Source organism: Oncorhynchus nerka, linkage group LG2 (assembly GCF_034236695.1).
Source record: "Oncorhynchus nerka isolate Pitt River linkage group LG2, Oner_Uvic_2.0, whole genome shotgun sequence".
In the NCBI taxonomy this organism is placed as follows: domain Eukaryota; kingdom Metazoa; phylum Chordata; class Actinopteri; order Salmoniformes; family Salmonidae; genus Oncorhynchus; species Oncorhynchus nerka.
Genome location: NC_088397.1, coordinates 13,586,048 through 13,603,704, shown reverse-complemented (window position 1 = coordinate 13,603,704; position 17,657 = coordinate 13,586,048). Strand labels below are relative to the sequence as shown.

The window sequence follows — 17,657 nt, the reverse complement described above, 5'->3', positions numbered from 1 at the left end:
AATAAACTCACCAAGCAGTCAGCCCTTACTAAAGCGGTCTCTGTCTTTAATATTTTGTTTATGAGTAGAATTAGATGAAGCTCATTTATCTTCATTCATTATAGGATGTACAGCACAACTGTCAGCTTCATAGGATATCCTTCTGCGCGGACGACAAAACCGACAAGAGGATATTCACCTTCATCTGCACAGAGCCAGAGACCAAAAAACACATATGTTATGTGTTTGACAGTGAAAAATGTGTAAGGAAAAAAAGTATATTTAGTGTTTGTTTTTCACGAGTTTTTATATGGATTCTTTAGAGGTTATAATAACCTTCTATGAATCTTAGATGTCAATTTATCAGAAGTTAGTCCATAGTATGAGGTCACGGTGGAATGGTAGCATTATTGAATTCATCCTAGCTAGTTGTTTCAGGTTTAGGTTTTCTTTTTAAGCTAGTAGTTCTGAAAATAGCGGTCAAGAGCAAAATAGGCCCCTGAAAATCGTGTACTACATCATATATGTGCAACACATCAAAGGGTACTTTCACTAGATGTTTGAGGATACCCATGATGCACTGGATTGCAGGCAGAGGAGATCACCGTCAGCATTGGTCGAGCATTTGACCTGGCGTACAGGAAGTTTCTGGAGTCTGGCGGGAAAGACGTGGAGATGAGGAAACAGATCGGCAGTCTGCAGAAAAGAGTAAGTCTACAGTGGACTAATGTTGATCACAACTCTCTGGTGCACTATTTAATCATGGGGAATGTAGTGCCACATCCAAACATAACTAGAGCATGAAAAAGGCCTAACAAAATGGGACCTCTTAGATTATGAACTTGTGTTTGTTGACTTTAGATTCTGGAACTGGAAACTGAAAATTCCAAGTTGAAAGAACGACTTCAAGATTTAGAGGATCACATGGCAGATTGTCAAGGCTCACCGGTAAATTAGCTACTAATCTAACAGTTTCTGTCTCACACTAATCTCTAGAAATGTCTGCCGTAACAATACCTTACCTTCCTGACATCAGTGATAACAAATCGCTACCCGTTTCTTCTTTCTCTGGCTGATTTCTCCTCAGCTTCTACACTTGAACTCTTCTAACGAGGCCCACATGCTGCCGAGTCCCTCGTCTATGTTCTGGGGTGACAGTGTCAGCCTGAACGCCCTTTCCTTTCTAGAGATGTCCTCTGTGGCTCTAACCCCAGCCAGCTCTCCAGACTCCAGTATCTCCGCTGGTCTACTAAGGCCTCCACCCAGTAAACCTCCCCAGCCCAGGCTACCGCAGCATTATGGAGGGTGCTTACCTCCACCGCCAGTAAATAGCTACTTCTCTCTCGCTTTTCCTTACTACACTGCTAGAAGAAATTGCGCTATAGAGAAGCAAAGGGGTTCTATGGTTCACCTCATATAGAGGTTATATACAATCACAGAAACACCCTTATTTTAGTGTGTGTGTGTGTAGTTTTGACTTTAGCCTTAGTACGACATCCAGCTGCCATTCAACAGCTTTGTATTTGGTTGTTCCCCCCCCTCAGGCATGGAGCACCATATCCAGGCGTCCCCCGACGGACGTTTTCGACATGGTTCCATTCTCCTCAGGGTCTCCTATGGCAAGGAAACCTGCCATCAATGGGTCCTCTCCTCCTCCTCCCTCCTTTTCCCCTCCTCCACCTCCTCCACATGTTTTCCTGAGAGAGAGAGGTGACTACTATGCTCCTTTTTACATTATGTCGTAATGAAATTGATTGATAAACTGTTGTATTAGTATTTATGCAATTGCATACAAGATGTTCAATGAAGAATTGCACACATACAGTATGCTGATTCAACTCCTGTCTTCCCTCTGCTGTGTATTTTCCCTCGTTCTCTCATCCTTCCATCTCTCCCCTCCAACAGGAACAGATGTTTTGGGAGCGGAGCCTTTTGACCCGTTCCTCTGCAACACGTCCTTTCCTCCTGACGTCCAATCTAAACTGGATGAAATGCAGGTAGGAACAGCAGTGTTTCTAGAGCGAGTATTTGTAATGCTCATATTTACATTAATACGGGGCATATTACCTATAATGTCAAAGTACACAGGCATTATGTGCTCAGTCATTGGTGTAAGTAATAGCATTGCCTCTAAACAAATATAGCAAAGCTCTACCATTATGCTGATTAGCTGTTTATCAAAGGTAAAATACTGTATGCTTTGGCTGCGTTCCAATCGACATGGATTCTGCCTTTAGAATGGGACCCAGCCTTTCCAGAGTTTATACTGGACCCGTTTTATAAGAGTTGAATGTTCATCTTGTCATTATTGTAATGCCGTATACTGTTTACATGGTCTGAGTAAATATTTTACATATATTAAGTATAAACTCAGAAAAAAAAGAAATGGCCCTTTTTCAAGACCTTGTCTTTCAAAGATCATTTGTTAAAAACCAAATAACTTCACAGATCATCATTGTAAAGGGTTTAAACACTGTTTCCCATTCTTGTTCAATGAACCATAAACAATGAATGAACATGCATCTGTAGAACGGTCGTTAAGACACTAACAGCTTACAGACTGTAGGCAATTAAGGTCACAGTTATGAAAACCTAGGACACTAAAGGGTCTCTGCTCATCTGGGTCTCTGCTCATCTGCGTGAACATGTCTTAGGCCTGCTGCAAGGAGGCATGAGGACTGCAGATGTGGCCAGGGCAATAAATTGCAATGTCATTACTGTGAGATGCCTAAGACAGAGCAACAGGGAGACAGGACGGACAGCTGATGGTCCTCTCATTGGCAGACCACATGTAACAACACCTGCACAGGATCGGTACATCCGAACATCACACCTGCGGGACAGGTACAGGATGGCAACAACAACAACTGCCCGAGTTACACCAGAAACGCACAATCCATCCATCAGTGCTCAGACTGTCCTCAATAGGCTGAGAGAGACTGGACTGAGGGCGTGTAGGCCTGTTGTAAGGCAGGTCCTCACCAGACATCACTAGCAACAACGTCGCCTATCGCCATCGCTGGACCAGACAGGACATGCAAAAAGTGCTCTTCACTGACAAGTTGCGGTTTTGTCTCACCAGGGGTGATGGTCTGATTTGCGTTTATCGTCAAAGGAATGAACATTACACCGAGGCGGGATCGATTTGGAGGTGGAGGGTCTGTCATGGTCTGGGGCGGTGTGTCAGAGCATCATCGGACTGAGACTGAGCTTGTTGTCATTGCAGGCAATCTTAACGCTGTGCGTTACAGAGAAGACATCCTCCTCCCAAATATGGTACCCCTGCACCAAATCTGGTGCAGTCCATTAGGAGGAGATGCACTGCAGTACTTAATGCAGCTGGTGGCCACCAGATACTGACTGACTTGAGTTTGACCCCCCCTTTGTTCAGGGACACATTATTCCATGTCTGTTAGTCACATGTCTGTGGAACTTGTTCAGTTTTTCTCAGTTGTTGAGTCTTGTTAAGTTCATACAAATATTTACACACGTTACGTTTGCTGAAAATAAACCCAGTTGACCGTGAGGACGTTTATTTTTTTGCTGAATCTAACAAGATTATGACCTACAGTTCATCTAACTATATATAACCTAACTGTTGATTGTAACCTACAGTTCATCTAACTATATATAATCTAACTGTAGATTGTAAACTACAGTATATAATCATATTCTCTCTCTCCACTGTGCAGCGTCAGCGACGGTTAGTTTACTCTCACCTATGTGTATGCTTCACAATGCCCATCACATATTTGTTTTCCCATGAAACATGCATTCACATTTTCACTGATGTCTGCCTCTATTTATCTCTCATGAAAATCAATTATGTACATAGAGGCCAACTGTCAAAGTACATTATGATTGTAGCATACCATGTTTGCTCCCAGTCCTGCTAATTTCCTATCAATTAGCCATCATTTTGCTTTTGTCATAACATAGATTAAGTGTAGACCTGAATTAAAAAGCAAGGTTTCTTGAGAATCTCAATTGAGAATGTGTCTAGGATACTGGCCCGTAATTACAGCATTACTCATTGTTGTATAGGACACACTGCTCTAGACTTCTGTAGTCTCTGGTTGGATCACTGACCTGTGTGTCTCTCTCTCTGAAGGAGGGGTTCAATATGGGACTAACCCTGGAGGGCACCATCTTCTCTCTGGACCCAGTGGACAGTCGCTGCTGACCACACCGCAACCCTAACATGGACAGTTGACGCTGACCACACCGCAACCCTAACATGGACAGTTGACGCCGACCACAACGCAACCCTAACATGGACAGTTGACGCCGACCACAACACAACCCTAACATGGACAGTTGATGCTGACCACACCGCAACCCTAACATGGACAGTTGATGCTGACCACAACGCAACCCTAACATGGACAGTTGACGCTGACCACAACGCAACCCTAACATGGACAGTTGACACTGACCACACCACAACCCTAACATGGACAGTCGACACTGACCACACCACAACCCTAACATGGACAGTTGACGCTGACCACACCGCAACCCTAACATGGACAGTTGACGCTGACCACAACGCAACCCTAACATGGACAGTTGACGCTGACCACAACGCAACCCTAACATGGACAGTTGACGCTGACCACACCACAACCCTAACATGGACAGTTGACGCTGACCACACCGCAACCCTAACATGGACAGTTGACGCTGACCACACCGCAACCCTAACATGGACAGTTGATGCTGACCACACCGCAACCCTAACATGGACAGTTGACGCTGACCACACCGCAACCCTAACATGGACAGTTGACACTGATCACACCACAACCCTAACATGGACAGTTGACGCTGACCACACCGCAACCCTAACATGGACAGTTGATGCTGACCACAACGCAACCCTAACATGGACAGTTGACGCTGACCACAACGCAACCCTAACATGGACAGTTGATGCTGACCACAACGCAACCCTAACATGGACAGTTGATGCTGACCACAACGCAACCCTAACATGGACAGTTGACGCTGACCACAACGCAACCCTAACATGGACAGTCGACGCTGACCACAACGCAACCCTAACATGGACAGTCGACGCTGACCACAACGCAACCCTAACATGGACAGTTGACACTGATCACACCACAACCCTAACATGGACAGTTGACACTGATCACACCACAACCCTAACATGGACAGTTGACGCTGACCACAACGCAACCCTAACGTGGACAGTTGACACTGATCACAACGCAACCCTAACATGGACAGTTGACACTGAACGCAACCCTAACATGGACAGTCGCTGCTGACCACACCGCAACCCTAACATGGACAGTTGACACTGATCACACCGCAACCCTAACATGGACAGTTGACACTGATCACACCACAACCCTAACATGGACAGTTGACACTGATCACACCACAACCCTAACATGGACAGTTGACACTGATCACACCACAACCCTAACATGGACAGTTGACACTGATCACACCACAACCCTAACATGGACAGTTGACACTGATCACACCACAACCCTAACATGGACAGTCGCTGCTGACCACAACGCAACCCTAACATGGACAGTTGACGCTGACCACACCACAACCCTAACATGGACAGTCGCTGCTGACCACACCACAACCCTAACATGGACAGTTGACGCTGACCACAACGCAACCCTAACGTGGACAGTTGACGCTGACCACACCACAACCCTAACGTGGACAGTTGACGCTGACCACACCGCAACCCTAACATGGACAGTTGCCGCTGACCACACCGCAACCCTAACATGGACAGTCGACACTGACCACAAGGCAACCCTAACATGGACAGTTGACGCTGACCACACCACAACCCTAACAGTTGGACAGTTGGACGCTGACCACACCGCAACCCTAACATGGACAGTTGCCGCTGACCACACCGCAACCCTAACATGGACAGTCGACACTGACCACAAGGCAACCCTAACATGGACAGTTGACGCTGACCACACCACAACCCTAACATGGACAGTTGATGCTGACCACAATGCAACCCTAACATGGACAGTTGACGCTGACCACACCACAACCCTAACATGGACAGTTGATGCTGACCACAATGCAACCCTAACATGGACAGTTGACGCTGAACGCAACCCTAACATGGACAGTTGACACTGAACACAACCCTAACATGGACAGTTGACGCTGACCACACCGCAACCCTAACGTGGACAGTTGACACTGATCACACCACAACCCTAACATGGACAGTTGACACTGAACGCAACCCTAACATGGACAGTTGACACTGAACACAACCCTAACATGGACAGTTGACGCTGACCACACCACAACCCTAACATGGACAGTTGACGCTGACCACACACAACCCTAACATGGACAGTTGACACTGATCACACCACAACCCTAACATGGACAGTTGACACTGACCACACCACAACCCTAACATGGACAGTTGACACTGATCACACCACAACCCTAACATGGACAGTTGACACTGATCACACCACAACCCTAACATGGACAGTTGACACTGATCACACCACAACCCTAACATGGACAGTTGACACTGATCACACCACAACCCTAACATGGACAGTTGACACTGATCACACCACAACCCTAACATGGACAGTTGACACTGATCACACCACAACCCTAACATGGACAGTTGACACTGATCACACCACAACCCTAACATGGACAGTTGACACTGATCACACCACAACCCTAACATGGACAGTTGACACTGAACGCAACCCTAACATGGACAGTTGACGCTGACCACACCGCAACCCTAACGTGGACAGTTGACACTGATCACACCACAACCCTAACATGGACAGTTGACACTGAACGCAACCCTAACATGGACAGTTGACACTGAACACAACCCTAACATGGACAGTTGACGCTGACCACACCACAACCCTAACATGGACAGTTGATGCTGACCACAATGCAACCCTAACATGGACAGTTGACGCTGACCACAACGCAACCCTAACATGGACAGTCGCAGCTGACCACACCGCAACCCTAACATGGACAGTCGACGCCGACCACACCGCAACCCTAACATGGACAGTTGACGCCGACCACAACGCAACCCTAACATGGACAGTTGACGCCGACCACAACGCAACCCTAACATGGACAGTCGCTGCTGACCACAACGCAACCCTAACATGGACAGTTGACACTGAACGCAACCCTAACATGGACAGTTGACGCTGACCACACCGCAACCCTAACGTGGACAGTTGACACTGATCACACCACAACCCTAACATGGACAGTTGACACTGATCACACCACAACCCTAACATGGACAGTTGACACTGAACACAACCCTAACATGGACAGTTGACGCTGACCACACCACAACCCTAACATGGACAGTTGATGCTGACCACAATGCAACCCTAACATGGACAGTTGACGCTGACCACAACGCAACCCTAACATGGACAGTCGCAGCTGACCACACCGCAACCCTAACATGGACAGTTGACGCCGACCACAACGCAACCCTAACATGGACAGTTGACGCCGACCACAACGCAACTTCTAACATGGACCACCGCAACCCTAACATGGACAACAAGGCAACCCTAACATGGACAGTTGACGCCGACCACAACGCAACCCTAACATGGACAGTCGCTGCTGACCACAACGCAACCCTAACATGGACAGTTGACACTGATCACACCACAACCCTAACATGGACAGTTGACACTGACCACAACGCAACCCTAACATGGACAGTTGAAGCTGACCACACCACAACCCTAACATGGACAGTCGCTGCTGACCACAACGCAACCCTAACATGGACAGTTGACACTGATCACACCACAACCCTAACATGGACAGTTGACACTGATCACACCACAACCCTAACATGGACAGTTGACACTGATCACACCACAACCCTAACATGGACACCACAACCCTAACATTGACACTGAACAAGGCAACCCTAACATGGACAGTTGACACTGAACGCAACCCTAACATGGACAGTTGACGCTGATCACACCACAACCCTAACATGGACAGTTGACACTGAACGCAACCCTAACATGGACAGTTGACACTGAACACAACCCTAACATGGACAGTTGACGCTGACCACACCGCAACCCTAACGTGGACAGTTGACGCTGACCACACCACAACCCTAACATGGACAGTTGCCGCTGACCACACCACAACCCTAACATGGACAGTCGACACTGACCACAAGGCAACCCTAACATGGACAGTTGACGCTGACCACACCACAACCCTAACATGGACAGTCGCCGCTGACCACACCACAACCCTAACATGGACAGTAGATGCCAACCACAACGCAACCCTAACATGGACAGTTGATGCTGACCACACCACAACCCTAACATGGACAGTTGATGCTGACCACAACGCAACCCTAACATGGACAGTTGACACTGACCACAACGCAACCCTAACATGGACAGTTGACACTGACCACACGGCAACCCTAACATGGACAGTTGATGCTGACCACAACGCAACCCTAACATGGACAGTTGACACTGACCACAACGCAACCCTAACATGGACAGTTGACACTGACCACAACGCAACCCTAACATGGACAGTTGACACTGACCACAACGCAACCCTAACATGGACAGTTGACACTGACCACAACGCAACCCTAACATGGACAGTTGATGCTGACCACACCGCAACCCTAACATGGACAGTTGACGCTGACCACAACGCAACCCTAACATGGACAGTTGACGCTGACCACAAGGCAACCCTAACATGGACAGTTGACGCTGACCACACCGCAACCCTAACATGGACAGTTGACGCTGACCACAAGGCAACCCTAACATGGACAGTTGACGCTGACCACACCACAACCCTAACATGGACAGTTGATGCTGACCACAACGCAACCCTAACATGGACAGTTGATGCTGACCACAACGCAACCCTAACATGGACAGTTGATGCTGACCACAACGCAACCCTAACATGGACAGTTGATGCTGACCACAACGCAACCCTAACATGGACAGTTGACGCTGACCACAACGCAACCCTAACATGGACAGTTGATGCTGACCACAACGCAACCCTAACATGGACAGTTGATGCCGACCACAACGCATCCCTAACATGGACAGTTGATGACCTTTTTGATGATGCTTTCCTTTTTGTAGAAATAATTTAATTGGTAAAGAAGTATTTGTATAAAATCAACATTTCTGGGACTACAGTGAGGGAAAAAAGTATTTTATCCCCTGCTGATTTTGTACGTTTGCCCACTGACAAAGAAATTATCCGTCTATAATTTTAATGGTAGGTTTATTTGAACAGTGAGAGACAGAATAACAACAAAAAAATCCAGAAAAACACGTCAAAAATGTTATAAATTGATTTGCATTTTAATGAGGGAAATAAGTATTTGACCTCCCCTCAATCAAAGATTTCTGGCTCCCAGATGTCTTTTATACAGGCAACGAGCTGAGATTAGGAGCACACTCTTAAAGGGAGTGCTCCTAATCTCAGTTTGTTACCTATATAAAAGACACCTGTCCACAGAAGCAATCAATCAGATTCCAAACTCTCCACCATGGCCAAGACCAAAGAGCTCTCCAAGGATGTCAGGGACAAGATTGTAGACCTACACAAGGCTGGAATGGGCTACAAGACCATTGCCAAGCAGCTTGGTGACTTGGTGACAACAGTTGGTGCGATTATTCGCAAATGGAAGAAACACAAAAGAACTGTCAATCTCCCTCGGCCTGGGGCTCCATGCAAGATCTCACCTCGTGGAGTTGCAATGATCATGAGAACGGTGAGGAATCGGCCCAGAACTACATGGGAGGATCTTGTCAATGATCTCAAGGCAGCTGGGACCATAGTCACCAAGAAAACAATTGGTAACACACTACGTCATGAAGGACTGAAATCCTGCAGCGCCCGCAAGGTCCCCCTGCACAAGAAAGCACATATACATGCCCATCTGAAGTTTGCCAATGAACATCTGAATGATTCAGAGGACAACTGGGTGAAAGTGTTGTGGTCAGATGAGACTAAAATGGAGCTCTTTGGCATCAACTCAACTCACCGTGGTTGGAGGAGGAGGAATGCTGCCTATGACCCCAAGACCACCATCCCCACCATCAAACATGGAGGTGGAAACATTATGCTTTGGGGGTGTCTTTCTGCTAAGGGGACAGGACAACTTCACCGCATCAAAGGGATGATGGACGGGGCCATGTACCGTCAAATCTTGGATGAGAACCTCCTTCCCTCAGCCAGGGCATTGAAAATGGGTCGTGGATGGATATTCCAGCATGACAATGACCCAAAACACACGGCCAAGACAACAAAGGAGTGGCTCAAGAAGAAGCACATTAAGGTCCTGGAGTGGCCTAGCCAGTCTCCAGACCTTAATCCCATAGAAAATCTGTGGAGGGAGCTGAATGTTTGAGTTGCCATACGTCAGCCTCAACCTTAATGACTTGGAGGAGTTTTGCAAAGAGTGGGACAAAATCCCTCCTGAGATGTGTGCAAACCTGGTGGCCAACTACAAGAAACGTCTGACCTCTGTGATTGCCAACAAGGGTTTGGCCACCAAGTACTAAGTCATGTTTTGCAGGAGGGGTCAAATACTTATTACTTATTTCCCTCATTAAAATGCAAATCAATTTATAACATTTGACATGCGTTTTTCTGGATTTGTTGTTATTCTGTCTCTCACTGTTCAAATAAACCTACCATTAAAATGATAGACGGATCATTTCTTTGTCAGTGGGCAAATGTACAAAATCAGCAGGGGATTAAATACTTTTCCCCCTCACTGTATGTATTGGTTTAAATGGTGACCAATGTCATGATAAATGCACTGCAGTAGATGACTATTTTTCTACCCCATAAATCAAATGTATGTGTAATTTTTGCTTGTGGGGGGGGTGCATTGCTTTTGTCATTTTTGTGATTAGGATTATTGTACAGTCATTAAATGTGATTAGTGGTTGACAAGATTGGAAGACCATTAGCTCATTGACTTCCTCTCATTTTATAGACTCATGCCCTTCCTTGCACTTTAACAAATATTTTTGTGTAATTTTGCACCAGGAAGCTCTTTTTAAATGACTTTACCTTTCCTTTCATTGTTGTTTGTCAATAAACGTTGTATTGGTTAGAGAGGTAAAGAGATTTGTTTGGCGCCAGGCAGGTATTAACCCTGTCGAATGGAAGAGTACCACACCAGACAAACATCAGGAGAAGAGGCCTGTTTGCTAGGTAGCCAGTGGAGAGAAAGGATAAGAACCATATAAAACACACGTCACAGCACAGGTGTGACCCAACCAAATAATACCTCATACAATAATAATGGCAGAGCAATTTACAAGGCAACGTCATCTAAACAATTGACAAGGAAGAACCCCGTCATAACACTTAGAGAATTTGCAATATTCGGTATTACCTGGGAGTAATGTGTGTGTGTGTGTGTGTGTGTGTGTGTGTGTTCAAAGACTAAACAAATAAAGTCTTAATGTCCAAAAATCTTCTTGGCCAAATGTCAAGTCAATACTGTTCAAACCAACTCACACAACCTCCCTTTAACCCTCCTGCTGTGTTTCTGGTTGAATTGGACCGATTTACAAGTTCTCTCTCTGAAAAATATACTTTATTTAATCTGTCATAAGGTTCCATGACCGGGCATCTGAACACACAAAATACATTTGATTGTCATTACATGTTGGGTATTTAACTTTGTACACCTGTGGTATTCCCGGTCATTAGAAGTGAATGGGTGAGACTACAATTAGTTTATAAAATTGAGTTCAGGCACATGCCCATTCATAAGATGGACACACTTCTCCTAGACTCCCATATGCATGTGTTTGAGCACACACACACCTCACTCAACCTTCTTAGCTTCCATGGCAACCCCCACGGGAACCTTTCCCCAACAGAATCTTTTCCCCCACTGGAACCACACCTGGCACTCACAAACAATCGCAACATTGTTTCAATAATATATGTAACCTTTCTCACAGTATATAAAGCTTTGAGGTCATGCTCACAATTCACTCTGTGGCAGCATAATGACCAAACAATCTACTGTATGTGAGGCTCTTGATCATACATTTGATCATGACACTGGTGAGGAGAGTCCTTGTAAAACGTTGACACAAAGTAGTCTGATAAATAGCACAATATGTTTCATCTGAGTATATGTTATAGTCAAAATAATCCATATTATGCTTCTTTTTAAACTCAAAAACGAGTTGTATGAGCTCAGGTCAATGAGGCCTACAGGCCATAAATAGCAAATAGAAGTTCAAAACGTGTAATGTTCACAAGAACTTAAGTTGATAAAAAGACGAACACAACATTAGGTGATAATATGTATTATTGTGGATTTATAATCAGCTATAACGGGGCGGTCATTTTGAACCGGGAACACAATGAATTAACATGAAACGAACACAACATGAGGGTTAACTAAAATGTCTAGCAGTCATAACGTGCATTATTAGTTCACCAAAGGCACTGAACATAAAAAGGGAGCGCAGCACAAAGCAAGCAATTATTTCAGTGTAAAGCACTGAAGAAGATGGTCTTAGTTGATGCATTCAGGGTTGAACGTGCATTAGTCCGTCCTACACAATCCTTGGTTGTTTGACAAAAGCTTGCAACAATGTTGCTAGTAATCCATGAGATCAAAGGAAGCAGGGTTTCAACTCGTCAGGAGTAGCGCGGTAACAAAGGCGATCAAACTCAGAATTTTTAAGCACGTTGAAACGACACAAGACTAATGCAGAGTTGCATAAACTGTCAAAACTGCAGCGCCAACCAAGAGATTCTACACAGATCCGGAAGAGCCATCTTTATTTCCCCCTTCCTGACTGCTGCTGCGCTCTTAAAGTGACAGCGCACGGTGAAGGCTTCGTGCACGATTTCGCCACAACATATCCTCTTCGATGTAATCAAATCATATCGAATCAAATTTTATTGGTCACATACACATGGTAAGCAGATGTTATTGCGCGTGTTCCCGAAATGCTTGTGCTTCTAGTTCTGACAGTGCAGCAATAACTAACATGTAATCGAACAATTCCACAACGACCTAATACACACAAATCCAAGTAAAGGAATAAGAATATATACATATACATATATGGATGAGCATTGACAAAGCGGCATAGACAAGATGCAATAGATGGTATAAGAATATATACATATACAGTATGTATATGAGTATATGAGATGAGTAATGCAAGATATGTAAACATTATTAATGTGCCATTATTAAAGTGACTAGTGTTCCATTTATTAAAGTGACTAGTGATCCATTTATTAAAGTGACTAGTGATCCATTTATTAAAGTGGCCAATGATTTCAAGTCTGTATGTAGGCAGCAGCCTCTCTGTGTTAGTGATGGCTGTTTAACGGTCTGATGGCCTTGAGATAGAAGCTGTTTTTCAGTCTCTCGGTCCCAGCTTTGATGCACCTGTACTGACCTCACCTTCTGGATGATAGCGGGGTGAACAGGCAGTGGCTTGGGTGGCTGTTGTCCTTGATAATCTTTATGGCCTTCCTGTGACATCGGGTGCTGTAGGTGTCCCGGAGGGCAGGTAGTTTGTCCCCGGTGATGCGTTGTGCAGACCGCACCACCCATGGAGAGCCTTGTGGTTGTAGGTGGTGCAGTTTCCGTACCAGGTGGTGATACAGCCTGACGGGAAGCTCTCAGTTGTGCATCTGTAAAAGTTTGTAAGGTTTTAGGTGACAAGCCATATTTCTTCAGCCTCCTGAGGTTGAAGAGGCGCTGTTGCGTGAGTTGACCACTTCAGTTTGCCCGTGATGTGTACGCAGAGGAACTTAAAACTTTTCACATTCTCCACTGCTGTCCAGTAGATGTGGATAAGGGAGTGGTCCCTCTGCTGTTTCCTGAAGTCCACAATCATCTCCTTGGAGGGTACTATGGTGTTGAATGCTGAGCTATAGTCAATGAACAGCATTCTTACATAGGTATTCCTCTTGTCCAGATGGGATAGGGCAGTGTGCAGTGTGATGACGTTTGCATCGTCTGTGGACCTTTTGGGGCAGTAAGCTAATTGAAGTGGGTCTAGGGTGACAGATAAGGTGGCGGTGATATGATGCTTGACAAGTCTCTCAAAGCACTTCATGATGACAGAAGTTAGTGCTATGGGGCGATAGTCATTTAGTTCAGTTACCTCTGCCTTCTTGGGTACAGGAACAATGGTGGCCATCTTGAAGCATGTGAGGATAGCAGACTGGGATAGGGAGAGATTGAATATAAACACACCAGCCAGCTGGTCTGCGCATGCACCGAGGATGCGGCTAGGGATGCCGTTTGGGCCAGCAGCCTGCAAGGGTTAACATGTTTAAATGTCTTACTCACGTCGGCCACGGAGAAGGAGAGCCCACAGTCCTTGGTAGCCTCGGTGGCACTGTATTATCCACAAAGCGGGCAAAGAAGGTGTTTAGTTTGTCTGGAAGTGTAACGGATGTGAAACGGCGAGCTTAGTTAGCGGTGCGCGCTAAATAGCGTTTCAATCAGTGACGTCACTTGCTCTGAGACCTTGAAGTAGTAGTTCCCCTTGCTCTGCAAGGGCCGCGGCTTTTGTGGAGCGATGGGTAACGATGCTTCGTGGGTGACTGTTGTTGGTGTGTGCAGAGGGTCCCTGGTTCACGGTCTAAAGTTATACTGTTACAGAAGCAAGAAGTCGGTTTGTCACCTGTAACAAATCACAGTATGCTATGATAAACTGCATCTAACAGCTTTAATGAAGTGGCAGTTGCATTCATATAGTTTATGTCGCCATAGTCTAGACCAGGCCTGGACAACTCCAGTCCTCGGGGGCCTGATTGGTGTCACACTTTTGCCCCAGTCCCAGCTAACACACCTGACTCCAATAATCAACTAATCATGATCTTCAGTTTAGAACTGAACAGTTTAGCACTTCACAAAATAGATGGCATCACGAGGGAGGACAATTATGTGGATAAATTGAAGCAACATCTCAAAAAATCAGTCAGGAAGTTAAAGCTTGGTCGCAAATGGGTCTTCCAAATGGACAATGACCCCAAGCATACTTCCAAAGTTGTGGCAAAATGACTTAAGGACAACGAAGTCAAGGTATTGGAGTGGACATCACAAAGCCCTGACCTCAATTCTATAGAAAATGTATGGGCAGAACTGAAAAAGTATATAAGTATAAGTATGATTCTCAATCAGAGACAACGATAGCCTCTGAGAACCACACCCGGCAAAACACAAAGAAATAGAAAATATAGAAATAAAGAAACAAGAATGCCCACCCTAGTCACACCGTGGCCTAACCAAAATAGAGAATAAAACCCTTTCTATGGCCAGGACGTGACAACTGCACGTAACGCGCCAATGTAAACTGAGATTTTTGGATACATATATGCACATTATCGAACAAAACATACATGTATTGTGTAACATGATGTCCTATGAGTGTCATCTGATGAAGATCATCAAAGGTTAGTGATTAATTTGATCTATATTTCTGCTTTTTGTGACTCCTATCTTTGGCTGGAAAAATGGCTGTGTGTTTTTTTTCACTTGGCGGTGAGCTAACATAATCACATGTTGTGCTTTTGCTGTAAAGCATTTTTGAAATCGGACACGATGGGTAGATTAACAAGTTTCTTTCATTTGCTGTATTGGACTTGTTAATGCGTGAAAGTTACATATTTAAAAAAAATATATATATATTTCGCGAGCTGCCTTTTCAGCGGAATGTTGTCGAGTGGTTCCGCTAGCGGAACGCCTGCCCTAGAAAGGTTAAAATAACATCAAATTGATCGGAAATACAGTGTAGACATTGTTAATGTTGTAAATGACTATTGTAGCTGGAAACGGCAGATTTTTAATGAAATATCTACATAGACCTACAGAGACTCATTATCAGCAACCATCACTCCTGTGTTCCAATGACACCTTGTGTTAGCTAATCCAAGTTTATAATTTCAAAAGGCTAATTGATCATTAGAAAACCCTTTTTCAATTACGTTAGCACAGCTGAAAACTGTTGTTCTGATTAAAGAAGCAATAAAACTGTCCTTCTTTAGACTAGTTGAGTATCTGGAGCATCAGCATTTGTGGGTTCGATTACAGGCTCAAAATGGCCAGAAACAAATAACTTTCTTCTGAAACTCATCAGTCTATTCTTGTTCTGAGAAATGAAGGCTATTCCATAATAGAAATGGTCAAGAAACTGAAGATCTCGTACAACCTGAAGATAGCCTGCACATTTGAAAGTTGTGTTGGTAGCTTCTACAGTTTTGTCGCTACTGGTTCCAGTTGAAGGCCGATAATAATAATAAGTATGTTGGATTCTAATAATAAGTATAATGGATTGTAGTAGTTGTTCTTGCTTTTAGCAAGCACACCTAATAATATTAGAAAATGTGTGTGCTAGCTAGTCTTGAAGTATGTATGGTTGTGAAATGGTAGTAGTAGTTGTAGTGGTAGTAACAGCAGCAGTAATGGTGGTAGTAGTAATAGAGTTGTTAAAATGAGTTATTTGAAGGTGTTTTTTAGGTGTCGGGTTATTATAGTGGGCTGGTAAAGTAGGCTAGAGTGAGTACTAAGAGCATCATAAGCCATAGAATGTGATGGAGTTACAATCATTGTGATTGGAGGATAGCTGTGAGGGTTATCGAATCAGGATCAAATCCTCTGTTCTCCACTCTGTTTAGTATGACAAGGAGTGGCATGATAACTTGTGCATGCAGGCTTGTACCTAAATATTTCTCTCAAGCTACAGTCTCTTCAGAGGTGTGGCCACCGCTCATGGAGTCACTGCTTTGGGTAGGGAGGGGCATATGACTTTCAATCATTCACTTGTTGTGACACAAAAGGCCATCCCACAGCAGATGCGCTCATCATTCATGTTGTCACCCCTAACACAGAAGGCTGCACAGTATGTTCCACTAACAGGCTACTACAGGGTTAAAGTTAGTTTATGGGGAAGGGTTAGCTAAAAGGGTTAGGGTTAGGGAAGGGTTAGCTAACATGCTAAGTAGTTGCAAAGTAGCTAAAAAGTAGTAAGTAGTTGAAAAGTTGCTAATTAGCTAAAACGCTAAAGTTGTACGTAATGAGGTTCGAACTCACATCCTTTGGGTTGCTAGACGGTCGTGTTATATGCCTACCCATCCACCTCGACCAACCACTCTACTTTTGTTATTGCCCTAAGTAACCATCTATCTTATGTAACCATACAAAACGTAGCATATCATACTAATAGATATCATTCTAGTGTTCCGGATTTACATTTACTATGTTACGTCTAGTCTATGAAACCAGGCTGCTATTCAGGGTGGGTACACCATTTTTATTGGATTCAATAATTGAATGGTGATTGTCAGAAAACATGAATTGATTGTGAGCAAAAGTTGTCTTGATCTTAATGTTTTGTCAAGAGAAATTGTAATTAAATTCAATAGCTTTGAATTTGTATTCCCCAAATTGAATTGAGTGCATACTTGCACTTTATGGTTTAAATATTTAATCCATAGGCCTATTGCATGCAGGTTAAAATGTATATTTCAATGTCTTAAAATAGCCTATTTTAATGTATTACATTTATGAGAATCTATTGAAATATGACAGTATTGGT

The 17,657-nt window shown here is 44.5% G+C and overlaps 1 protein-coding gene across 4 annotated transcripts in view; it reads left to right on the top strand.

Annotated features, from left to right (window-relative positions):
- The window catches only part of gulp1b (GULP PTB domain containing engulfment adaptor 1b), a 77,415-nt gene that overhangs the window by 26,954 nt on the left and 32,804 nt on the right, over positions 1-17,657 (top strand). Inside the window, exons 7-13 of one of the 4 annotated variants that reach the window (XM_065023428.1) lie at positions 105-242; positions 571-687; positions 841-927; positions 1,067-1,303; positions 1,524-1,689; positions 1,885-1,976; positions 4,091-5,826. In XM_065023428.1, the coding sequence (XP_064879500.1) occupies positions 105-242; positions 571-687; positions 841-927; positions 1,067-1,303; positions 1,524-1,689; positions 1,885-1,976; positions 4,091-4,162 (909 nt within the window). In that variant the 3' untranslated portion in view covers positions 4,163-5,826. Of the gene's footprint in view, positions 1-104; positions 243-570; positions 688-840; positions 928-1,066; positions 1,304-1,523; positions 1,690-1,884; positions 1,977-4,090; positions 5,827-17,657 lie in introns of those variants that run through there. The other 3 variants (XM_065023435.1, XM_065023442.1, XM_065023424.1) reach the window with 3 other exon arrangements.